This window comes from Mercenaria mercenaria, chromosome 13, assembly GCF_021730395.1.
Source record: "Mercenaria mercenaria strain notata chromosome 13, MADL_Memer_1, whole genome shotgun sequence".
Classification (NCBI taxonomy): domain Eukaryota; kingdom Metazoa; phylum Mollusca; class Bivalvia; order Venerida; family Veneridae; genus Mercenaria; species Mercenaria mercenaria.
In genome coordinates, this window is record NC_069373.1 from 66,585,874 (window position 1) to 66,613,163 (window position 27,290).

The 27,290-nt window shown below is 36.4% G+C and overlaps 1 protein-coding gene across 1 annotated transcript in view; it reads right to left on the bottom strand.

The window, feature by feature from the left end:
- Positions 1–4,425: 4,425 nt before the first annotated feature.
- LOC123529271 (serine/threonine-protein phosphatase 4 regulatory subunit 2-B-like) overlaps positions 4,426–27,290 on the bottom strand; it is a 38,795-nt gene continuing 15,930 nt past the window's right edge. The window contains exons 6-8 of the mRNA XM_045309529.2: positions 10,883–11,519; positions 9,274–9,433; positions 4,426–8,361 (exon numbers count right to left, since the gene is read on the bottom strand). Coding sequence (XP_045165464.2) covers positions 7,910–8,361; positions 9,274–9,433; positions 10,883–11,519 — 1,249 coding nt within the window. The 3' untranslated portion in view covers positions 4,426–7,909. The remainder of the gene's footprint in view (positions 8,362–9,273; positions 9,434–10,882; positions 11,520–27,290) is intronic.

Consider the following 27,290-nt stretch of genomic DNA (forward strand, 5'->3'; position numbering starts at 1 on the left):
CAGCTCTTGTTTTTGCCGTATTCGGCGCCGAAACGATGGACTTAGCCAAGATTTTGATGACCTTACGTCATTGTTGGTGTCTTTTATTCAACCATGTGGATATATTGTTGGTGTCTATAACAATGGCGACGGATTTTCGGGATACCGACGGCATACGTCAAAAGAAGGTCTCATTACGAAATTGAAACTGTACTGCTGTATTCTACGACACAACGATAGACTCGAGCCATGATTTGGTCACCTTAGGTCATTGTTGGAGTCTTTATGAGTTGCAAAATGAAATTAGTTTTAGCCATCTATGCATTATGTGCCGACTATGAACGGTGAAATCTGTTGAATATCGTGATTTTAAGCATTTTTCATGTGTCCGAAAATGGGCTTGAATCCTTGTTACTGCTGTAACTAAAAGCGCGGAGGAGGGCTTGAGAATGCATTCAACCATGTGGATATACTGTTGGTATGTATGTCTAAAAGACAGTACAAATTACATTGCCGACGGATTTTCAGGATACCCACAGGAATACATCCAAAAGACGCCTCAATACAAAATTGGAACATGTTTGATGCTTAGATACTACTTTATCCTGTCACTTGCAGTATTTTCGACTCGATATCAGGGTGCCGTATATCTTTTTTGATATACCGTCAGTTGACACGTGACCAGTGATATACGGTCAGTTGATCATGTGACTTATTATTCTCTATGTATTCAGCGCCGAAATGATGTACTTGAGCCAAGATATGGTCACCTTAGTCATCGTTGGTGATGTCTTTATGATATATTAAATGAAATTCGCTTTATAAATTACGCGCCGACGAAGATCGGTGAAATGTGTTGAAAATCTTAATTTTTGTCAATTTTCAGGGTTCCTTAAGTGGGCTGAATCCTCGTTACTGCTGTAATCTATGGCGATAAGGAGGCTGCCTAGAATAATGTGGATATATAATTGGTATGTATGTCCAAAAGATATCATACATATTTTAGTGCTTAGATATTTATGTATTCTGCTAAGAAACGACAAAATGAAATTAGTTTTAGCAATTTATGCATAATGTGCCGACGAAGAGGGTGAAGTCTATTGAAAATCGTAATATTTAGCATTTTTAGTTGTCTGAAAATGGGCTCTAATCCTTGTTACTACTGTAAGTCACAGCATTCTGGAGGCTTTACGATGCAATGAACCATGTGAATATATTGGCGGCATGTTTTTATTTTTCAAAAAGTACTAGGTATAACAATGGCAACGGATTTTCGTGATACCGGCGGCATACGTCCAAAAGAGGGTCTCATTACGAAATTGGAACATGTCTTTGTACCAAGATACTAGTGCTAATTCTGCGACGCAATGATGGACTCAAGCAAATGTTTGGTAACCTTAGTTAATCGTTAGAGCCTTTATGAAATGCAAACATGAATTTGTTTTAGCAATTTATCCATTATGTGCCGACGACAAATGCTGAAATCTGTTGAAAATTGTAATCTTAAGCATTTGCCGGGAGTCCGAAAATGGGCTAGAATCCTTACTACTGCTGTAATTCCGAGTATTCATGAGGGCATGAGGATGCATTGAACCATGTTGTTATATTGCTGGTATATATATCCTGTTAAAAGTACATGTAACATTGCCGACGAATTTTCAGGATGCCGGTGGCATACGTCCAAAGAAGGCATCATTACGAGTATGAACATGCTTTGGTGCTTTCATACTGCTGTATCATACGCTGAAACGATAGACTCGAGCCAGGGTTTTGTCATCTTAGGTCATCTTTTGTGTCTATTTGAGATACAAAATGAAAACAGTTTTAGCAATATATGCATTCGGGCCAACGACGAACTGTGAAAAATCTGTTGAAATCGTAATTTTTAGCATTTTTTAAAGTGTCCGAAAATGACCTCGTATCCTTGCTACTGCTTAAATGCACATCGTTAAACTGTGTGGTGGGGTGCAGCATCTTCAGGAATCATTGAACCATGTTGTTATTTTGCTGGTATGTTTGTTCAATAAAAAGTACATATTCCGACGGATTTTCAAGATGCCGGGGGCTAAGTACAAAGAAGACCTCATTACAAAAATGTTTTGGCGCTCAGTCACTGAGCACTGTGTTCTTCGCCGAAACGAGACATGATTTCGTCCGCTTAGGTCATCGTCGAGGACTTTAAGCTATTAATGCATTATGACCAACGAAGCAGCTTTCTAGTACAATAAGTTAACAGCATACTTCATGTCTTCTTGCGGTTTCAATGTTGTCTGATTTTTCTAGGACATTCGTTCTAACAAGAAACACATAATATTCCAAAGTTTATCACAAATAGCGATGCCGTGCCATCATAAAGACAACAAATACTTTTAATTTGATACCAAATATATGAACGAGTAATGCAACCCATACTTCTGAGCTTATCCATCACTTTCTGGTCTGAAATTTAGACTAAACCAGTTGATTTGTTTAGGTTTTTTATTTGGTTCAACGTCACACCGACACAGTATAGGCCATATTGCGTCGTTGCAGCTTTTGGCGACAGATGAAATCCTCAGGTGCCGCTCGTGATATTTTCAAGCACGGGCAGCCACCTGGATAGAACCACTGTTATTCTGTAAGCAAGCCTGATGGCTTCATCGCATGAAAGAATTCTACATAAACCCACCTACAGTATTAAGTGTCAAGCTATTCGAAGCTAGCGATTTAACCACCCAGCCAACGGAGGCTCCAGGCATCGCTAAAATTGCATAGAATGTAATGAGTTTTTGAACGATAGTGCTTTCAGATAAATAGCTCAGCCAAATTCCAGTGTTTACCCAGAATGAACAGTGGACGTTTACCGAAAATTTAACATTGCTGAATATGGACCCTATGTCAATGGGGTTTGTTAATTGTCTATCCAGCAAATATTCATGTCAAGACGTATCATGTGATGGAAGTTTGTATCAAATCCTACATGTATACAAGCTGAAACCTACTTCAGATATACTGTAAAATCACAACTATTCCTTTAATTTGTGCCAGTCGGAATCCACATAATTAAAGTCTTGTGAACAAATCAAATTCTTATCATTTTACTTTCAGAAGTTGGAATCCACAATTTCATTTCTCCACAAAATTACAATTCTGGCCAGTACCACAAAATTAAACCCTTACCCTGATAAATTTCTGTCTACCTTTCAATTTGGACAGTACCATTGACTGTAAAAAGGGGTGCTTACTATAAAGATACTGACTGAATGGCGAACAGTGCAGATCTTGATCAGACTGCAAAGGCAGAATCAATTGTGTCCAGCATGATAAGGGTTAATGATGACGAAATCAAATGATTTCAGTGTACGAAGTAAAAACAGAAAAACGAACACAGACCTGTTAGCATTATCACACTTCCAAGTGACAAATTGTTTATATATAACAAGGCAGTGTGAAAGACAGCTACATCCCCCGCCGCTGTTATGGATAGTGAATTAGTGGAAGCATTGACTGTTAAGTATATTTTATAGTCCATGTATGAGGAAATCAATGAATTTGAAAATACTTCAAGGGGTTTATGAGATACAGAGCAGACACAAAATGGAAGGCTCAAACCTTTTATCTCGAGTTGTGACCTTGACCTTGAGCCAACATTGCTGACTCATGAGTTCTGCACATCGCCTTGATTGGGTGATCATTTGACCAATTTCATGAAAATCCTTTAAGGGGTTTAGGAGATAAAGAGCTCAAACATTTGACCTCGAGTTGTGACCTTGACCTTGAGTCAACATGGCTGACACATGAGTTCTGAACATCATCTTGATGAGGTGATCATTTGACTAAAGTTTCATGAAAATCCTTCAAGTGGTTTAGGAGATACAGAGCTGACACAAAATGGAAGGCTCAAACCTTTGACCTAGAGTTGTGACCTTGACCTTGCGCCAACATGACCGACTCACGAGTTCTACACATCGTCTTAATAGGTGAATCATTTCACTTGAGTATCATGATAATCCTTAAAAGGGTTTAGGAGATACAGAGCGGACATGAAATGAAAAGCTCAAACATTTGACCTCAAGTTGTGACCTCGACCTTGAGTCAACATGGCTGACTCATGAGTTACGCACATCATCTTCATGAGGTGATTATTTTACTCAAGTATCATAAAAATCCTTCAAGAGGGTTTAAGAGATACAGAGCGAACACTAAATGAAAGGCTCAAACATTTGACATTGCATTGTGACCTTGACCTTGAGCAGACATGGCTGACTCGTGTTCTGCACATCATCTTGATGAGGTGATCACTTATCCCAAGTTTCTTGAAAATCCTTTAAGGGGTTTAGGAGATACAGAGAGGGCACAAAATGTTACAGACAAAGGACGGACGGAGACCACTCCTATACTCCCCACCCCCACCCCCACCACTTGTGGCGGGGGATTAATTTAAGAAATCTAAAGACTAAACTACAATTTACTTTTAAAATAATTTATTTCATGTTTACTTTTACATCAAGTCATTACTTACAAATCAATTTTGCCTCTTAATTGCAAATCATAATGTGAAAGTAAAACATGACCATACCAAGTCTACTGTATCAATGTTCTAAATAAAAATCTTGCTTTTTCCATATTAAGTATTTCATAGTATTCTATCTGCTGCAAGACAAAACTAAACATTCATTGATAACACTGACAAAAATTAAAACAATCATTTGTTTGTTAAATTAAAAAAAAAAATCTTTAAATGCTCTTGTTCTGCCAATGCTGCCAAATTATCCAAATAAAAAATAATAACAAGAGGACCATGATGGTCCTGAATCGCTCACCTATCCCCACATGACCCAGTGTTGAACCGAGTATGATGTCGTTATTTCTATTATTTGACATAGTGACCTAGATTTTGAGCACATGTGACCTAGATATCATCAAGATAAAAAATTCTGACCAATTTTCATGAAGATCCATTGAAAAATATGACCTCTAGAGAGGTAACAAGGTTTTTCTATTATTTGTCCTAATGACCTAGTTTTTGAAGGCACGTGACCCACTTCTGAACTTGACCTAGATATCATCAAGGTGAACATTCCCACCAATTTTCATTAAGATCTCATGAAAAATATGGCCTCTAGAGAGGTCACAAGGTTTTTCTATTTTTCGACCTACTGACCTAGTTTTTGAAGGCACATGACCAAGTTATGAACTTGACCTAGATATCATCAAGGTGAACACTCTCACCAATTTTCATGAAGATCCATTGAGAAATATGGCCTCTAGAGACATCACAAGGTTTTTCTATTTTTAGACCTACTGACCTAGTTTTTGACCGCATGTGACCCAGTTTTGAACCTGACCTAGATATCCTCAAGTTGAACATTCTGATCAATTTTCATGAAGACCTCTTGAAAAATATGGCCTCTAGAGAGGTCACACGGTTTTTCTATTTTTAGATCTACTGACCTAGTTATTGACTGCACCTGACCCAGTTTCGAACTTGCCCTAGATATCATCAAAATGAACATTCTGACCAATTTTCATGAAGATCCATTGAGAAATATGGCCCTTAGAGAGGTCACAAGGTTTTTCTATTTTTAGACCTACTGACCTAGTTTTTGATCCCATGTGACCCAGTTTCGAACCTGACCTAGATATCATCAATGTGAACATTCTGACCAATTTTCATGAAGATCCATTGAGAAATTTGGCCTCTAGAGAGGTCACAAGGTTTTTCTATTTTTAGACCTACTGACCTAGTTTTTGACCCCACGTGACCCTGTTTCGAACCTGACCTAGATATCATCAAGGTGAACACTCTGACCAATTTTCATGAAGATCTCATGAAAAATATGGCCTCTAGAGAGGTCAAAAGGTTTTTCTATTTTTAGACCTACTGACCTAGTTTTTGAACGCACGTAACCCAGTTTCGAACCTGACCTAGATATCATCAAGATGAACACTCTGACCAACTTTCATAAAGATCCCATGAAAAATGTGACACTTTGTGACAGGTGAGCTAAAAACATGTACTACGTAAAAGATCTTTATCAAAGATTTCTGATTATACTTATTTGCTTAAGCCAGTTATGTTTGTTTCAGTTAAATCAACACAATTATCAATGATTTCACTCTAGGTTTGATTATTAACAACAAACCATTTAAAGATACCGAGATAAGAAGTTATTAAAATCAATTTTTGCATATTTTTTAAAGCACTGTATCAAATAAAAGCACTTAACAGCCAGAGCTGCTGGAGTTTGTAAATCTACTGACTCAACCTTTAGAAGTTCAGAACTCATCTCACAGACCAACTAAAACTTAGTTGTTCTTTCTCCATCAAAAACTAATAAAAGCTCAGTCTACATCATGTGTTCAAGGTTACAAAGCTTGGTGTGGGGACCAGTCACAAATTTCCAGCAGATGACTGGTTGATTATGAGCTCAGATTTGAAATTGACCAATGACAAAGCTGAATTCTTGGACTGGTCTCCATCTTAAAACCCTAAACATTGTATCCATCACCATGCAATAGTATGGCCCATTGTCACAAAGACGGTTCTAAACTGTAACATATGATAAATAAAATCACTTATTAACACAATTTCTCACTTTTGGATAAAAAAAAGTCAAGCCGGATTTTGCAGTACTTAAAAGGTTTGCGTATACATGATATATTATGACACCTGCAATGATAACTCAAATTTTTTGTCAGTTAACTAAAACATCAACAGTTACTTTTCCTTTTTCTGTTTCTATAACAAACCATTCCTCTGGAACAACTATAACATAACTTTGCTCAGGATCAACCATACAACAGTTTCCCAAACAGAACTCCAATTTTTATTCTAGTACTTTACAGAGTCAATATAGAGAATGTGATTTGACACTTGTACTGATATACATGTATGTAATAGATTCTATTACCATACTTATTTCAGCATCTGATGTATCAAAATTCAGAACATCAAAACTATTTAAAAAAATTCTAACATGTTGAATGTGCCTGTAAAAACATACATACCCACTTTAAAGTGTAAATCAATCTGTAGCAAGCTTCAAGTTTTCAGACAACTGCAGCACTCACTGTTATGAATAGGGATGTACTACATGATTGTACGCATACATATATATAACAACATCTCTACTATTAGCAAGATTTAGTCTTCCAATACGCCTTCTTTTGCGTATCACACCAACCTTATTCTTACTGTACACTGTTACAGTTATTTTTGTTGCTATTTTTTGTGCGTTTATACAGGTATAAACCACACTGGGACGTCTTGCATATCCGTAATTTACAATTAGTCCCAATGTGATTTATACCCCTATAAACTCACAAAAACAGCATTCAATTTTTATGTCTAGATTTTTTACAGTAGCTTGCTACAAAAGGAGTGGTTTGCTTTCTATTTGTATCAGAAAATAAAATTGTCTGAATATAAAACTTTTCAACATCTAAATAGAATAGTCAAAAAGATCTGCCCACGTTCAATTTGAAATTTGTCTTCCGATAAAAATACTGTCCCTGGTTTTTATCTAAAATATTGTTAAATCCAGAGAAAAAAATCATTCAACCGAGTCGATTCAATTTTGATCTTTACCATCAGAAACCTTGTTCTTTTTGAAATTCTGGTGTCCAATTTTGGAAGGATTTCTTGAACGATGCATTTTGCTAATGCTTTGTGAAAGACATCAGATTACGCGTGCAATTTCCAGGAAAAATCTGTCCATGATATTATGACACCAATGTTGTTAATACTGAAACAAACACTTTTTTCTTTCCAAGTGAATGTAAATATTTCTATTTATACAACAATTTTCAATTAATTCTCAAATGCCAAATGGCTTCCTTTTTATGTTTTAAAGTTTTCCTCCTAGCATTTAACAATCTCAAGGTATGATCCTCCATTTCTTTGCCTGTTCTGTGAGTCTCCTTTTATTTATTTTACACCACAGTTTTCTTATTCTTGTTCCATAGGTTCACTTTCGTCTGTTGTTTCTTTCTGTTCAACTACTGTTTCTTTATTTTCTGGAGCTGTGTCAGTGTCCATGAGTTCAGCACCAGAGTTGCTATCTTCTGTTTGTTCAACAGCACCATCACCTTCCTGTTTTTGAGGTTCTTTGTTGATTTTTGCATCACCTACAGAAGGAGTACTAGTTTCTGCGGTGTCCAAGACTGTTTTTGATGGAACACTATGTTCAGATGTGTTTTCTGAAGAGCTTTCACAATCTGGTTTTGCCATTTTCTGTAAGCTGTCTTCTGATTGGTTTTGTTCTATTGCAGCTTCCTGTGTTGTCGCTTTTGATTGGCTGTCTTCAGAGACAGGGACATTTCCTTCAGGCTGCTGTTGAACTGCATTAGTTGACTTTTCGATTTTATCGCCTTCTTCACGACAACTTTCAGACTTTGCATCTAAAAGAATAACAAAACAAAAACTGTTTAAAAACAGATCACTTACATGCCTTAATATATTTTTCTGACCTCGTATGTAAGCATAAAATGGTGTTCACATGTTTTTAATTATTATGTCTCCTCTATGAAGTGGAGGAGACATATTGATGTGGTGCTGCCCACCTGTTTGTCTGTCCTTCCATATGTCACAAAGTTTGTCCACACAACTCCTCTGACATCACTGAAACAATGAGAAAGATGATTGCCAAGCCTAAGCCTGCATATCATTGACATTTTCTGGTTCAATGATTTTCAGCAGAGTTACTGTCTTTGATTTGTCAGATTTGAGGTTTTGGCCACTTCTTTTACATTACTGGGCAGATTTCCACCAAACCTTACACGAGTTCTCAGTCACTCTGAGTGCCAGGCAAACTAATACATATCATCAATATAATCCAGTTCAGTGATTCTCAGCAGAGTTATAGCCCCACATATGTCATATTTTACATTATCGAGGCAACTGCTATGATGTAACAAAGAGGAATTACACCAAACTTCATTAAAGTGATTACTGCCAAGCCTAGTTGTGCATATAAAGCTGCAGTTTTGTTTTAAAATTTGTTTTCCGCAGAGTTATGGCTCTTTTTCATCAAATTTTATGATGTTTATATAATTGGGCAGATTTCCATCAAACCATACAGGAGTTACCAGCCGCTCTGAGTGCCAAACCTAGTGATTTTCCCTAGGTTATGGCCATTAATTTGTAGCATTCTGCAATTTCTGCATGGTAAATAGTGGGAGACATACATTTCCTATTAAATCAATCTCTAGTTTCTGATTTTCTTTCATTTCAAGGGAAGAAAATTTAGCCTGCTAAAAACTCAGTTAAGTCCAACAGCTATGTATGAACTAGAACACTCCAGTGTCAAATACCTGAAACATTTCCTGATGACTCTGTTTGTTCACATGTTGCAATTCCCTGGACCTGAGATGAATCTACAGTTGAATCTTGAACCCGGCTTTCATCTACAGCTGGTCCCTGTGTTTTTGGTTCTTTTTCACCACTGTCTGGTACCTGGATATCAACCTTAAGCTGGAAAATACAATGTTTGATTATAAAAGTATCAATCTCAGTGGTGTCAGACCTTAAAAGAAATATTTACTACTTTTTGATGTCTGTAACTTTAAGTAATTGTGCTGCTATCTGTTACTCTTATTATGAATATACTGTATACAGATTTTTTCTTTACATGAATCATCAGTTCAGAAAAGAATTTATGAGTATATTTTCCTACAAAAGCCTAAAATTTGTTTTAAACAATGCAGTCTGAAAGACAGCTAAATCCCCCGCCACTGCTATGGATAGTGAAAGGGTAAACCTTTGATTTTAGCTGTGACCTTGACCTTGAACTGACATGGCTGACTCATGAATTCTGCACAACGTCTTGATGAGGTGATCATTTGACCAAAGTTTCATGAAAATCCTTCAAGGGGTTTAGGAGATACAGAGCTGAAACCTTTGACCTTCAGTTGTGACCTTGACCTTGAGTTGACATGGCTGACTCTGAGTTCTTGATGAGGTGATCATTTGACCCAAGTTTGATGAAAATCCTTCAAGGGGTTAAGGAGATACAGAGTGGACACCAAATGGAAGGCTCAAACCTTCGACCCTTAGTTGTGACCTTGACCTTGAGCTGGCATGGTTGACTCATAATTTCTGCACATCGTTCTGATAAGGTTATCATTTGACCCAAGTTTTATAAAATTCCTTCAAGGGGTTTAGGAGATATAGAGCGGACAAGAAATGGAAGGCTCAAACCTTTGACCTTCAGTTGTGACCTTGACCTTGAGCCGACATGGCTGACTCATAAATTCTGCACATCGCCTTGATGAGGTGATCGTTTGACCCAAGTTTGATGAAAATCCTTCAAGGGGTTTAGGAGATATAGAGCGGACACAAAATGGAAGTCTCAAACCTTTGACCCTAAGTTGTGACCTTGACCTTGAGCCGGCATGACTGACTCATGGGTTCTGCACATCGTCTTGATGAGGTGATCATTTGACCCAAGTTTTATAAAATTCCTTCAAGGGGTTTAAGAGATATAGAGCGGACACAAAATGGCAGGCTTTAACCTTTGACCCTAAGTTGTGACCTTGACCTTAAGCCGGCATGGCTGACTCATGGGTTCTGAACATCGTCTCGATGAGGTGATCATTTGACCCAAGTTTTATAAAATTCCTTCAAGGGTTTAGGAGATATAGAGCGGACACAAAATGGCAGGCTCAAACCTGACCTTGAGTTGTGACCTTGACCTTGAACCGACAAGGTTGACTCATGGGTTCTGCACATCGTCTTGATGAGGTGATCATCTGACCCAAGTTTCATGAAATCCTTCAAGGGGTTTAGGAGATATGGACCGGACACGATTTTATTACGGCCGGAAGGACGGAAGGACGGCCGGAAGGACGGACAGACGGACGCAGACCATTCCTATAATCCCTCCGCCACGGCGGGGGATTAAAAAAAAATGGAAATTTTTACCTTTTTCTCCGGAGGTTCATCATCTGTTGCATCGGTGGTATCCATTGTATGTTTCTCTGTTGTGGCACCAGTACCTACTTCTTCTTTACTGACTTCTGATTGACTGTCAGAATTACCTGATACCTCACTATCCAATGACATTTCAGATGGCTGATTCAATATGACTGACTTTTCATTTTTTGATATATCCTGATTTTCAATTTGTTCAGTGTTTTCCACTTCAGCTTTCTCAGTCTTATTTTCTGTCTCACTTGACAACGCGTTTGATGAAACTGACAAAGTTGCACTATCTCTGACAACAAAATCTTTAACAACTAATTGATCAGTACTGTTTTCTGATTCTGGGGCAGCTTTAGGTAGCCCCGAGTCAACATTTTCTAGATTATTCTCATCAGATTTCACTTCACTATTTTTTTCATCTGTAGTTGCTTCATCATTTGCTGCACTGGAATTATTTTTGTTATCAGTAGCAGTAGGCTCAGGCCAGACAGTGGCAACATTATTCCCAGACCAGTCTACAAGTGGGCCTGGTCCAAACGGCTGTCCATCTGTGATGTCATTTAAATCTGATCTTTGCTGATTGACACCATTCATATCCAAACCATTGACCAGGGGGTGCGAGTCTGATACAATTTTTCTGAAAAACAGGAAATATTACAGTACAACCACTAAAGCCCTATAGAGATATAACAGGTCAAAACAAGAGCTGTTCATAAGACAGCATGCTCAACTTTTCTCAGTGCTTGACTCTGAATAAGAGCTTTGTCAGTAAAAACTTTATAAAACCCAAACCAAAAAATTCTACATTAAAAAGGGGCATTACTCGGTCAAAATTCAAGTCAGAGTTATGGGGATTGTTTCTCCTGGTGTAGACTTTGATAGTAAATAATCATTTTAAGTTTCAAGTCAACTGCTTTGATAGTAACAGAGATATTTGATCAGAGATATTTGATTTTATTAAAAACTTTAACCAAAAATTCAAAGTTAAAAAGGGGCCTTACTCTGTCAAAATTCAAATCAGAGTTATGGGGATTGTTTCTCCTGGTGTAGACTTTGATACTTAATAACTATTTTAAGTTTCAAGTCAAATACTTTCATAGTAACAGAGATATTTGACATTATCAAAAACTTGAATCAAACAAGAGCTATCACTATTGGTGACAAATGCCCCCGAATCATGTCAAAGAATGCTACAGTTGTCTGCGCAAAAAAACCTACACATCATTTTCTGACAATGACCTTGACCCAAGAGACCCGGGTCATTTTCAAATCCCTTGATAACTGGCAATTACTGACCAGAAAAGAAACACTTTTGACTTCTAAGTGTGACCTTGACCTTGGAGCTAGGGTTTTTATGTCTCGTGCATGACACGTCATCTCAATATAGGGAACATTTATGCCAAGTAATTTTAAAATCCCTTCATCAATGGCAGAGTTATGGACAGGACACGAAACAGACCCTGTTAACCTTTGAATTCTAAGTGTGACCTTGACCTTTGAGCTAGGAGTCTGGGTCTTGTGCACGACATGTCGTCTCATGGCTAACATTTATGCCAAGTTATTTCAAAATCCCTTCATGGATGGCAGAGTTATGGACCGGACACGAAACAGACCCTGTTAACCTTTAACCTCCAATTGTGACCTTGACCTTGGAGCTAGGGGTCTGGTCTTGTGCATGACATGTCCTCTCATTTTGGTGAACACTTAGGCCAAGTTATTCCAAAATCCCTTTATGGATGGCAGAGTTACAGCCTGGACAAGAGTTTACATGGACGGACGCACATACGGACGGACAGTGCGATTCAAATATGCTCACCTTAGAAGGCATAAAAATGCTAAGTTAAAAATGGCCATAACCCTGTCAAAATTCAAATGAGAGATATGGAGATTGTTTCTCCTGGTGTAGATTTTGATAGGTAATAACTATTTTAAGTTTCATGTCAATAGCTTTGATAGTAACAGAGATATAAAAACACTGTATAAAAACATTAACAAAAAAATTCAAGGTTAAAAAGGGGCCTAACTCTGTCAAAATTCAAATCAGAGTTATGGGGATTGTTTCTTCTGGTGTAGACTTTGATAGTAAATAATTTTAAGTTTCAAGGCAATAGCTTTGATAGTAACAGAGATATCTGACTTTATTAAAAAACTTTAACGACGGCGACCCAGTGACCTGAAACTGATAAAGGTCATCTACTAAAGGAGACCAATCAACCTACTAAATCTGAAGTATGTAGGCCTAACAGATCTTAAGATATTGCTTTAAAATAGATTTGACACCTACTGACCTTGACCTTTGACCTCAAGACCCAGAAATTATTAGGACACTAAACATCCAATAAACAATTAAGGCTCAATGTCAAATAGTTCTCAAGACAATAATCAACAAGAGCTGTCGGAGGACAGCAACGCTCGACTATTCAACAGCCTTGTCGACTGAATGAATACGAAAGTCGAAAAAGGGGCATAATTTAGTAAAAAAGCAAAATAGGGTTATGGAACCTGCATAGTGCTTATCAGCTCATGACAGTGGACAAGTGTGTGAAGTTTCAATCCATTCCCATTAGTGGGTACTAAGATACCAGCTTACATAATAGGAATTTAACCAAAAACTCCTAAGTCAAAAAAGGGGCATAATTTTGTAAAATGCAAAGTTGAGTTATTGACCCTTTGCATTGCATGTCATATCATGACAGTGAACAAGTGTGTGCAATTTCAATCCTTTCCTATTAGTGGATACTGAGATAGCAGCTTACATACAAAAACTTAACCAAAAATTTATATGTTGAAAAAGGGGCATAATTTTGAAAAAAAGCAAAATGAGGTTATGGGACCTGCTTTGTGCATGTCAGATCATGACAGTGAACATGTGTGTGAAGTTTCAATCCATTCCAATTAGTGAGCACTGAGATACCAGCTTACATACAAAACCTTAACCAAAAAATTCTAAGTCGAAAAAGGGGCATAATTTTGTAAAAAAGCAAAATAGAGTTATGGAACCTGTGCAATGTAAGTCAGTTTATCACAGTAAATAAGTGTGTGAAGTTTCAATCCATTCCCACAAGTGGTTACTGAGATACAAGCTTACATACAAAACCTTAACCAAAAATTTCTAAGACGATAAAGGGGCATAATTTTGTAAAAAAGCATAATAGAGTTATGGAACCTGTGCAATGTAGGTCAGTTTATCACAGTGAATAAGTGTGTGAAGTGTCAATCCATTCCCACAAGTGGTTGCTGAGATACCAGCTTACATACAAAAACTTAACCAAATCGGGACGCGGACACCGACGCATAGGCGAGTCCAATAGCTCTACTATTCTATGAATAGTCGAGCTAAAAATGATTTTAACCAATTAGGACCTTGTGACCTTGACCTTTGACCAATAACCCCAAAAATCAATAGGGTCACCTGCTGGTCATGATCAACCTCCCTATCAAGTTTTGTGATCCTAGGCCCAAGCATTCTCAAGTTATTGTCTGGAAACAGTTAACTGTTCTGGGTCACTGTGACCTTGATGTTTGACCTACTGACCTCAAATCAATAGGGGTCATCTGCTGGTCATGATCAATCTCCATATCAAGTTTTATGATCCTAGATCCAAGCATTCTCAAATTATTGCCAGAAACTGTTTAACTGTTCCAGGTCACTGTGACCTTGACCTTTGACCTACTGACCTCAAAATCAATAGGGGTCAGCTGCTGGTTATGCCCAATTTTCCTATCATATTTCATGATCCTAGGCCCAAGCATTTTTGAGCTATCATCTGGAAACCTATTGGTCCACAGACAAACAGACCAACCAACTCCTCCTCCTTTGAATGGAGGCATAATAACTCGGACTTCATGCTAAAAAAAGTTTGTAAGACAGCCAATGCTTGACTATTCAAATTATTGTCCCAGAAACAGGAAAATATTACCCTTAATGTAAAATATCTATAGAGTTTCAATCCAGTATCTGCATTAGTTTTGGAGATAGTAACTTGCACACAAAACTTTAACCAGTTCAAAAGGGGATATAATTTGACCAAAATGCATGTCAGAGTTATGTGACTTGACCCAGTGAGGTTGGTAATTGATCTAGAAAAATAAACAAGAGGGTCACAATGACCCTGGATCGCTCACCTGAGTAATATGAGCTACATGTTTCAAATGTCAAACTGATGATAAAATATTAAGAAAGTCAGTAGGTCACATTCATGGTCAATGAAATTCAGTTTTACTATTTGTGTGCAAAACTGTGTATGTCATCAAAATTTCAATGCTGTATCTTAAAAAACAAGAAAATACGTCAGTAGGTCAAGGTCACAGTCAAGTCAGATTACTTAGGGTCATCAGGTAATTATAATTAAACAGTCTTGGAAATAGGATCAGATGATTTTTTAAGTATTTTTCCTACATAACTTGCATAATAACTAAGTGACCCCAGGGCGGGGCCTCTTTTAAACCCAGGGGCATAATTTGAACAATTTTGGTATAGGACTACTAGACAATGCACCATACCAAATATCAAAAGCCTAGGTCGTATGGTTTCAGACAAGAAGATTTTTAAAGCTTTTTCCTATATAAGTCTATATAAAACTTGGGACCTCTTTTCACCCAAGCGGTACAACTTGAACAATTTTGGTTGAGGACCATAAGACAATGCTACAAACCAAATATCAAAGGTCTAAGTGTTGTGGTTTCAAACAAAAAGATTTTTAAACTTTTTTTCCTATATAAGTCTATGTAAAACAAGGGACCTGCGGGGTGGGGCCATATTTGACCCTAGGGGGATAATTTGAACAATCTTGGTAGAGGACTACTAGATGATGCTACATACCAAATATCAAAGCCCTAGGCCATGTTGTTTTGTACAAGAAGAGTTTCAAAGTTTTCCCTATATAAGTCTATATAATAAACCATGTGATCCCTGGGGCGGGGCCATATTTGACCCTAGGGGGATAATTAGAAAATTTTTGGAAGAGGCCCACTAGATGATGCTACACACCAGAATGCTACACACCAGATATCAAAGCCCTAGGCTCTGTGGTTTTGGACAAGAAGATTTTTAAAGTTTTTCCTTTCGGTTGCCATGGCAACCAGAGTTCTGCATGGAATTCAATTCTTTGAACAATTTTGAAAGGGGGCCACCCAAGGATCATTCCTGTGAAGTTTGGTGTAATTCTGCCCAGTGGTTTTCTGCACGACGGACGGACATCAAGCAGTCACAATAGCTCACCTTGTCACTTTGTGACATGTGAGCTAAAAATAAGTTTCAAATCTATATGCCTTTAAGTAATAGCTGTATGTACTTGCACACAAAACTTTAACCAGGATTTTCTAAGTCCAAAAGGGGGCATAATTTGCCAAAAGTACATGTCAGAGTTATGGGACTTGACCCAATGAGGTTGGTTATTGATCTAGAAAAAGAAAAAATAAGTTTCAAATCTATATGCCTTTAAGTAATAGCTGTATGTACTTGCACGCAAAACTTAACCAGGATTTTCTAAGTCCAAAAGGGGGCATAATTTTAAAATCTCGAGTGGCGGAACATTATGGCTCCACATATATTTTTATTTTCTTCCCCACGTTGTTATTGTGTTTTTGATCTGGAAGCGTGGTTCACGTTTCACGCCTCTCGGATATTCTCCCGGGTAGATAAAACTGATAGCAAGTAATCAGCTGATGCGATGACGCATGTTTTGACAGGTGTGTATATAACATAATGTTGTGACATGTGTGTGCGAGTTAACTGGAGTGTGTGTGTGTGTGTGTGTTCGGGTTTAACGTCTTTTTCAAAAATTTTCAGTGGGAGAGACAGATGTGATCAATTATTAAAGAAAGCACGTTTTCAATGGAAATGTTTGAAGTATCTGCTGATGTTTATTTTAATTGATCCAATTATCGATGACCAAACCAATTTTCTTGATCAATGAGAGGCGACCCATTTGTTTTAAATGGTTGTTTTCCACGCTGTTTTCCCCGACGATTTTTTTGGTTCTTTGTAGGAGATTAACTTAATCAGACAATATTTACGGTAATTGCGATAATTATCCGACATTTTCAAATAATTTCAAACTTTTCTTTCTATTTCCGCCGTGTTTTGTAATTTTAGCATGACACCTCGTGTCAGTTTTGTTGTTCACAGTTTGATCTCAGCTGGACTTGATACTCGATATCTAATTACTTAGTATCGTAATATCTATGATTTTTATATTTCTTTCAGCAAAATAATGTTAAATTTACATGAAATTAAAATTGTATAAGGAAAAAAACAAACACTTTATCTTTAACGGAATGTAACGGCAATCTTAAATTTTCGCGTAGACAATTAGCGCGGAGAGTAGTTTCCCTTTACCGAAATGGCGAAAATCGTAAATAAACTTACTTGGAAGTTGAAAAATTGTGTATACCTGAGACTACTACGCGCTGACAATTTTGGGGGCGGTCCCAGAGGTCATAAATCTGCACACTTTACACGAGTATCAACGGTATGTTCAGTAATATGATGAAAGTATAATAACATTTATTGAAAATGTATTCAGATTTGCACTAGAAGAAACTTGCTATGAACTCAAATGAAAAACAAAGAAACAGAACATCATTCCTGTATGTTTATATAACATGCTTATGATTAATAAATACATTCTGTCTGATTTATGATAGCAGTCATTATTTTTGTCCTGCAAGTTTCTTTATTAGAAATATCATAAAATGTTAGGTTCTGCATAAAGATTGTATTGTACACCATGTAGTAAACAATGCAGTGTTACTTACAAAAGAGACATTTATAACCAAAAACCATGGAAATATACCTTTTGTTTGTTGTAGACAAAGGTGTGCAACATGCAAACTGCACCCTGTCCCATTTTTAACAGTGACCCTGCCCTTTTAAAAGTTCTCAAAAAATCTCTATAAATGCACATCTTTCTGTTTAAAAAAGTCTGTTGATAGTTGAAAGTCGATATATGATGAATATGAGATTGTGTTGTTAAATTAAAGCATGCTAATTTAATTTTGTATCATCATTGATAAAAAGACTTAAAATTGTTATTTATTTATTTGTTATAAGAAAATGATATGACATTTACATAGATAGTAAGTGTAACAAGTATTATATTGTTTATTTTATACACATATCCCTTCTTTATGCATACAAAACAGACCACGGCTTCAAAAAAATGGATTGGCTCCAAAGTGGCTCAAAGTGGCTCTAAAGTTTTGAAAGTGGCTACTAAACTTTTAAAATCCCAGCGAATGCCCTGGTAAAACTTGAACCAGGATTTTCGAATAGTCAAGCTAAAAAAACATGTTGAAACAGATGATACAGAACGCCTTTAAAAAAAATTAAATACTTAATTACTAACTGTACAGTAGTCTTATTATGTGAGAAGATGGTGAATGTCAATGTCACATACATTGCTGCATACAACCTTCAAATATCCTTGATACCAACAAAAATATAAGAAGATACTGAACAATCACTAAAATACAGGTTCAGACATTTTTAGTAAAAAGTTGTATCATACATATGATCAGTATTAACATAAATTAAAAGTATGTGTGGTTAGCAACAAGGAAGAGAATATACAGTAAAATCATTCAATTTAGTGGGTAAAACATTTCGTAGTTTTGCCCAAAGTGGCTATTTTGTTGAGATATGAATTCTTTGATTTTCAATTAACAAGATAGAAGACAGTGAACTTTGCTTGTTCCTTAGGATTTTAATTTGATGGACGGACAAAAAAAACAAGAGGGCCATGAAGGTCCTGTATGGCTCACCTGACCTAGGAATCATCAAGATTAACATTCTGACCAAATTTCATTAAGTTATGGTCATAAATGTGGCCTCTATGGTGTTTACCAGCTTTTCCTTTGATTTGACCTAGTGACCTAGTTTTTGACCCCATCTGACCCAGATTTGAACTTGACCTATATATCATCAAGATTAACATTCTGACCAAATTTCATTAAGATATGGTCATAAATGTGACCTCTAGAGTGTTAACTAGCTTTTCCTTTGATTTGATCTGGTGACCTAGTTTTTTAACCCAGATGACCAAATATCAAACTGGTCCAAGATTTTATTGAGGGTAACATTCTGACCAAGTTTCATTAAGATTGGGCCAAAATTGTGACCTCTAGAGTGTTAACAAGCTTTTCCTTTGATTTGACCTGGTAACCTAGTTTTTGAACTCGGATGACCCAATATCGAATTTGTCCAAGATTTTATTGAGGGTAACAGTCTGACCAAGTTTCATTAAGGTTGTGCTAAAATTGTGACCTCTAGAGTGTTAACAGTCAAATTGTTGACGACGACGGACGGACAACGGACACAGGGCGATCACAAAAGCTCACCTTGCTCAGGTGAGCTAAAAATCTACAAATATTATTCCCCCACAAATATGTACAAATATTTCACTGTAGCTTTTTTTGTTGTCGTTGTTATAAAAGGGAATGGTTTAATTTTGCACAGCAATGGCTAGCTTATGGTTTTGTTATTTCGCAATATCCAAGAAAAAACGTCTTGTTTTGTGAAAAGCAAAATTGAGTTATTTCACAATGTCCATGCACAGTTTATTTTCTTCACTTATGATTTTGTACACTCTGTCCACTATTTTCCTTACCAATCAAATAACTTGTTTACAAAATCTTAAACCATGACCGTCAAAATATTAAAATAATATAATGAAGTCTGTATATCAAATTTGCCATTGGGACTGTTAAAGGTATTTTCTCATGTGAATATAAGGTTAAGATATAATTGTTCTAAAATAAATTCACTACATCGTTTTGTTTTTTTAAATATTTAACAAATATGATCAGACAGACTCTACCTATTTTGCTCTGTCAATGCATTTAATGCAAACACTTTTTATATTAATCTTCTCACCAACTGAAACACCAGGACATATATAATATTTAGATATACCTGTCCGTCCATCTAGGGGCCGTTACAAAAAGGGCCATAACTTTAAGAATTATGATTTCTTCATAAAATCCTATCTGCTTCTACGTTCTGCATATCACAGGACCAGGTGTGTTTGAACATATTTAACAGAATAACAAAACAGGAATTTGACATATGAGCCGCACCATGAGAAAACCAACACAGTGGCTTTGCAACCAGCATGGATCCAGACCAGCTTGCACATCCGTGCAGTCTGGTCAGGATCCATGCTGTTCGCTTTCAAAGCCTATTGTAAGTAGAGAAACCGTTAGCGAACAACATGGATACTAACCAGACTGCGCAGATGCGCAGGCTGGTCTGGATCCATGCTGGTCGAAAAGCCACTATGTTGGTTTTCTCATGGTGCGGCTCATAAAGAGTTTTTGGACATTCATACTGATAAACAAGGGCAAAACTAAACGATCCAAGCTGAAACTATGAGGGCGGAAGATGAGGACAATATGCAACTACTTTCTCATCTTTGCTGTGTAGGAATACAGCTGTCTTTTTTTACAATAAATCTATCTGCTGTAGGAACCCAAGAAGTTTATAAATTGATACAGTCAATATTGTGGATGCGACCACGTGTCCTCAACGACCATTTGTCTTTAACGACCACTTTGAATTCCCCCCGAACAATTTTACTTTAAACATATTTGTGCTAAATGACTTTTGTCTAATGCGACCAGCAACCGCTGATTTTCGGCAAAATTGACTGACCTTTTTTGGTTAAGCGACCGCTAAAATTTAACTATGTCCATATTAAGTCATCTTTACATCAAACACTGCCGCCGATTAATTATGAGAACGTGTTGACACTTAATTCTTGATTGCAAAAGGTGAGAAATGTAAGCAACATCTGATGGAATCCCGCAATCACTGCATAATTATTAGCGAGAGACCAATCTGACCAATCAAATTCGTCGTTGTTTTTAAGATCTGCCCATTATTTCCAATAATAACTTGACCTTGATAAATAAGGAAAATCGCATATCGTGTTATACATGTATTGTAAGTTATCCTATGTGTAATTGATTGATCTTGAATATCTCTAAACGGAAAGTGTTATAATTGTTTGATAGAGCTCGTGTGTTGGAATTAAGTAAGAACAAAAGTGCTCGTAAATTGGCTGAAGAAATGGGCATAGGAAAAACCCAGATCGAAAACATTCTGAAACGGAAAGCAGAAGTGTTGGAGGATATTGAAAACAATGTTTCAGGTGATCGTAAACGTGCGAGGAGAGTAACTGTTCTCGGGGATGTAAACAATTTGGTATATGAGTGGTTTAAGGACGTGACTGCTAGGAGAATGCCAATGTCTGGGCCTATCTTGTGCACTCAAGCTCTTTAAGTTCGCGAGTGATCTTGGGGACATTAACTTTAAGGCATCGACGGGATGGCTTGCTTCGTTCTTGAAACGTAATAACGTTGTGTGAAATTCAGCTGATTTTATCGAAGTAAAACACACATTATTACACTTTAAAGTTCTATTGATGTATTTAAATATTTCATGCATATGTTAGTCTTTATTCTGAAACACTTGCATAAAATGAAGATAATCTCAAACTATTAAACTGATATGAATAACATGTATTTTATATGCATCCTTACCCAATGTGTCTCTTACATACACCACGTGAAAACCACGTGAAAACGTAAGTCCATATATTATGCCCAATTTCTGTACTTTGTCCTAAGAGACCGTTGTCTTAAGAGACCACTTTTTGCCTGTCCCTTGGGTGGTCTCTTAACACAAGATTGACTGTACATATTAAATACTCCTAATTAACAAAAGCAATCATATGATAAAATATTATAAATACAAATAACATTTGGTGCTTCCCCTTTAACTGAAGTAGAGATTACACAATAAAATGAAAATTAAGGTGGCGGATCACAAATGAAAGTCATTGAATTTAACTTGGAAAATTGAAAAATACTACTTGTAACATAAACATTATAAATCTTGTAACTTATAATCACTGATAATAGATGTACTTGTTGTTTTTTTATTTTGTTGGGTTTAAGTTCATCACACATGATCATAAAGGTAAGTCCATAACCAGATCACATGATCTTTTAACTTGTATATACATTGAATAACTGTCCACAGGACTTAAATTTTAAGGAAGTAAAAACTTTTTTTGGAAATCTGATTGTCTTAAGTAAGAATGACCAAAAAAAACTTTATACATGTAAACTTAGAAGAAAGAAATCACCAAACATAGACATAAAAATATCTATTTGAACTTTAACCTTACTGGACCCTGATTGTCATAAATTAAGAAAGCATATTATGTATCACCTTCCACAATAAGTATTGTTATCCATAAAAAATACAGAAATTTTTTGAAAAAGTACATTTAAAAAGATTTGTTCAAGGGGGAACCCTCTGAGTATATAAGCCACAAAATGGAAGCTGGGGCAGATATTTTCTATAATTGTTACAATTTGTATGCATGCTTCACATCAGGGATCCCTTTTTTGAAATTACCTTAAATCAGTAGAAAGATTTTTTCTGAAAATTGGCACATTTGTACATATTGTAACTTTTTACAACATTTTATCAAAAAATCTGATTCTGTTGTATTTTGCAAAGATGACTTTGAGAAAAATGTTTAAGCCTGTCAGGAGAAAATGGGATGTGGCCAACAGCTGGTACACTCACTGTTTGTAAACAAAATCAGGTGGATGTGATTATAAATGTGCTACCAGTAATATAGGAATGTGATTATAAATGTGCCAGATTTCTATCAGTGTATAGAAGACAACTCACTTATTGAGTTGTTTGTAGAACATAGTATTATATTCTTATTCAATCAAAATGTAATATGCAGGTTTAACTCATAAAAATCTAATAGTTATATAAGAAATATATAATATAGCACTTTTTAATCATCATCTCCTTACAAAAAAAAAACCCAGCAAAATGACAACAACAAAAAACAGGTGGAAAAAATCAACGTATTATTTTACTTTATCTGCATTACTTAAGGTAACTGTTGTACTAGACCACCTTAAACAACTATGTAGGAGATAAACACATTTTGAATTTACAGTCGTCAGTTACTGTTAAAAGCTTGAAGTGAACAGAAGGACAATGAAACAGGAAAGTTTATCTTCTCGTTTATGAATGAGGAAGTTTACAACTAAGACAAGTCAGTTACATTTCATATGTTAAATAATATATATATATATGAGCACAGGATAGCTTAAAGTGATTTTAGAAACAGTTTGAAAATAAAGTAACAATTTTATGAGTCAATGACACAACACATAAAAAGAGCCAAGGTTGAGGTCGTACCCGAGGACGATTGTCTTTCTCAAGGTCAAATTGTAGAAAGTCATAGCAAATTGTGTGACAATCTAAGCTGCATTACAAGTGTAACTATGAGCCATTCTGGATATTCTAGCATGGATAAAGTTCTGGACACTGTCCAGTCTGAAGATATTAGACGGGAATTTAAAGAACTGACAGACAGTTTAAAGACCATCTCAAGTGAGCTTGACCATCAAAAAGAGGTCTATGAAACCAAAAAGGCTGACAATAAATCTCTATCAAATGTGGCTAAGACAATGATCAGGAAACAAAGAGAGGAAATAAAGCATTTCTTTGACAAACTTGAGAGTGACATGGATGCTAAAGTAGATAAGGTAACAGAAAAAAATGTCAAAAGACAGGAATTAGTTGAAAAGTTACAGAGCAACCTTAAGGTTTTGATGTCTGGCATACTGGACACACACAAATCTGAACAACAGTTATCTACTACGATGAAAAAGACAAAAGAAGGCATCAAAATTCTTCAAGGTGACTTTGACAAGCTGAAAAAAGAAAACACAATAGGCCACTACAAGTATCAACCCTCCCTGCAAATTCAAGAGATGATGCTTACAGTGAAAGAATTTGGAACACTTATTGAAATGGACCCTGTTAGAGAAATGGAACAACCAGATGGAAAATCAACAGGGAAACCAGCAGATTCAAGTCAAAATGTAAGTCCTTCTGCTAATACTGCTGAAGAAACTAAAGCCAATAATTTAAGTCCAAATCAAGAGAAAACCAATACAGAAAAGTCTGTTGTCATACATGCAAGAATGAAGGAGGATGAACAACAGTGTACTATAACTGGAGTCTGCAGTCTGCCTGATGGTTATCTTGTTGTTGTTGACTGCGGAAACCGTTCTGTGAAGATGATAGATGCTAACAATAACAAGACTGTGTCAATTATAGCCATGGAGAGTGATCCGCATGATGTAACCAAGGTTACCGACAACATTGTGGCAGTTACACTTTTCTTCAAGCGTCAGATTCAGTTTCTTTCTGTAAGCCAAACGAAAGAACTGTCAGTAAGTAATGTGTTAGAGGCAAGCAGTCCTTGCTATGGTATCCTGCACAGCAAGGACAAATTGACTGTCACCCACAAGAATAAACTTGAAGTTCTAGACATGAATGGGAAAATTCTACAGAGTTTTACAACAGATTCTGCAGGTAACCAGCTGTTCCACCATGCCAAGTACCTTACCCAGAGTCCTGACCACAACACAATGTACGTCTCCGATTATAACAGCAATACCGTAACTAGTCTTACAACAGACGGAAAGGTCAAGGCCATATACAAGCACCCTGAGTTACAGATGCCATTTGGGCTAGCTGTCGACAGTGCTGGGTTTGTCTATGTATGTGGGTATAACAGCAACAACATTCATAAGATGTCTGCTGACCTCTTGAGGGGTCAGGTAATGCTTGACTCCAGTGACGGAGTAGTGATGCCACAAAGTATTGCTTACTGTGCCGAGCAGAACAGACTTTATGTCGGAATGTGGTGTAATGACACAATTAGGGCTTATCAGCTCTAAACATCTGACCTAACATTATGTTAATGTATGTTTTTTCTTACATAGCTTAAACGCGAGATAAAACACTGAACATTTTTATAGCTAAAATACAGCAGAATTTGACAAAATGTAATCCACCGACATCAGGATAATTATTTTTACTTTGTCACAACCAAATACTTCAAAATCTAGGTTCACCTGGCTGTTGATTTTAGGAAGTTTGAAAAATAATATGGCTATACCATAAATATCAGTTGATGGGTTTTTACAAAATATCTTACACCCTCTGTTATTTCAACATAATACAGATTTTGTGAAGGTGTAGCTCAATTCTTGTATGATTTAAAGTATGAAATAACATCTAACATATTCTGTCAAGAGTTAATCTGTTATGTACAGTTTTTTTTAACCTTTTATAATGTTCATATACAGAAATAAAAATTAATAAATGCCAATTCTGTCATTATCTTTTTAATTTTTTTTTTGTATATGGAAAATTGTTGTTTCCTTTCAACTTTTTTTTCCTCACTTTATTTACTTAAATTTTTACTTCTTCAATAGAACTCATAAAGTTCCATTCCCTATCTTTCCAACAGTATTTTGAGAAGGTGGTAATGACAGTGCTATGTACTAGGAATAGCTTTTAGGAGCACAAGTTATAATTTACAACACTAAGTCGCGTCATAGATTAATATACTAATTTGGCTGAAAAAAATATAACAATAAATAAATAAAGTTCTAACAAGGGATATGAAAATATTTACTATAGGAAGACTGTAATAAACAGAAAATGACCCTTGCTTAAAACTTCAAGCAGCAACCCTGACTTGTCTTCTTTTTTCTATTCAAATACAATGGACTTTGAATCTTACTTTCCACATGCTGGAATTTAAAAACCTGGTAAGTTGATATCCACTTGACTGGCTTTTTTCACTGATAAAGGTGATAGATTAAAAACAGGGCAATGTACTGTTAAACTACTTTTTAACCTTTACCACCTGTTCACCTATATTTGTATTCATGTAACCGATAAAAGGTCACAGTCCTATACCTGTCACTGAATTTGGTCATAGCTCTTAATCAGGATAATCTTGGTTTGCATATAATGTGTTTTCAACAGAAAATAAGTTATATATATTGGTCAGTGTTATTGAATGACTCTATTCTCTATATGAAACTGACAACTTCTCCACATGAACTGGAGGATGAATGACTCTATTCTCTATATGAAACTGACAACTTCTCCACATGAACTGGAGGATGAATGACTCTATTCTCTATATGAAACTGACAACTTCACATCAACATGAGGATGAATGACTTATTCTATGAACTGACAACTTCTCACATGAATGGAGTAATGACTATTTCGTATAACTGACAACTTCTCAATCAAGTGGGATGAATGACTCTATTCTCTATATAAAACTGACAACTTCTCCGCATTAAGTGGAGGATGAATGACTCTATTCTCTATATGAAACTGACAACTTCTCCACATCAACTGGAGGATGAATGACTCTATTCTCTATATAAAACTGACAACTTCTCCACATGGAATGACTCTATTCTCTATATAAAACTGACAACTTTTCCATCACATGGATGAACTTTTTCTATTAACAAACTCTCAACGAATTGAGATGAATGACTTATCTCTAATAAAATCATTCTAACATGAATGGAGGATGAAACTCTTCATAAAGAGCTGTCTCCATAGGATGAACATGCCCGATGGATTTAATGAATTATGCAATGTAGAGTTAGACTTGACTAGCGGTCTTGCGCGGACTCGTCTACTTGGTCTCATCCAATATTTTAAAATCAAGCATGAATGACAAGTTGGACCGACCGCATCAATAATGTAAATATGACCTTAAGTTGTGTGACTGACTTTGAGAGGACTGGGTCTGCGCAGACATGTTACTGTGGTCATTTATGCAAGTATTGAATCATCCATATGAAAATAACGACAGATGCACTTCATAAAATTCCTTTACGTCAAGTGGACCTGACCTTAGCACGACTGGTCTGCACGGACAGTGTTAGTGGACACTCATGCAAGTTATTGAAATCCTGGATGCAATTGCGACGCAACTATCAGAAATACCTAGTCAGTGGACTGATTGAGCTGGACCTGGTCTTCGCGCGACATGATGTGACACATTCATGCCAAGTTTTGAATCATCATCATGACAAAGTGGACGGACGAAAATTGCGACAGATGACAGACGACAGATGACGGTTCAACTATATGCTCCCTTCGGGCATAAAATGAAATTCCACAAGTGGAGTAAGACTCTATTCTCTATATAAAATTGATAACTTCTCCACATGAACTGGAGGATGAATGACTCTATTCTCTATATGAAACTGACAACTTCTCCACATCAACTGGAGGATGAATGACCCCAGAAATGATTTTACTGTCTTTGGTCAATTATAACAGAGAACATACATCTCACTATTCCAACATACCAGCTTTTGACTTGAGATAAAATGATAATGCATAAGTAAACATGTTTGGGTCATAAAATTTTCATGAAATACAAAAAGTAGATGTTTTGTAAGCAGAGGTGTTAGCAAATATTTTCAAAAATATAAACAAGAGCACCGCCTTGTGGGTGCAGACGCTCATCTG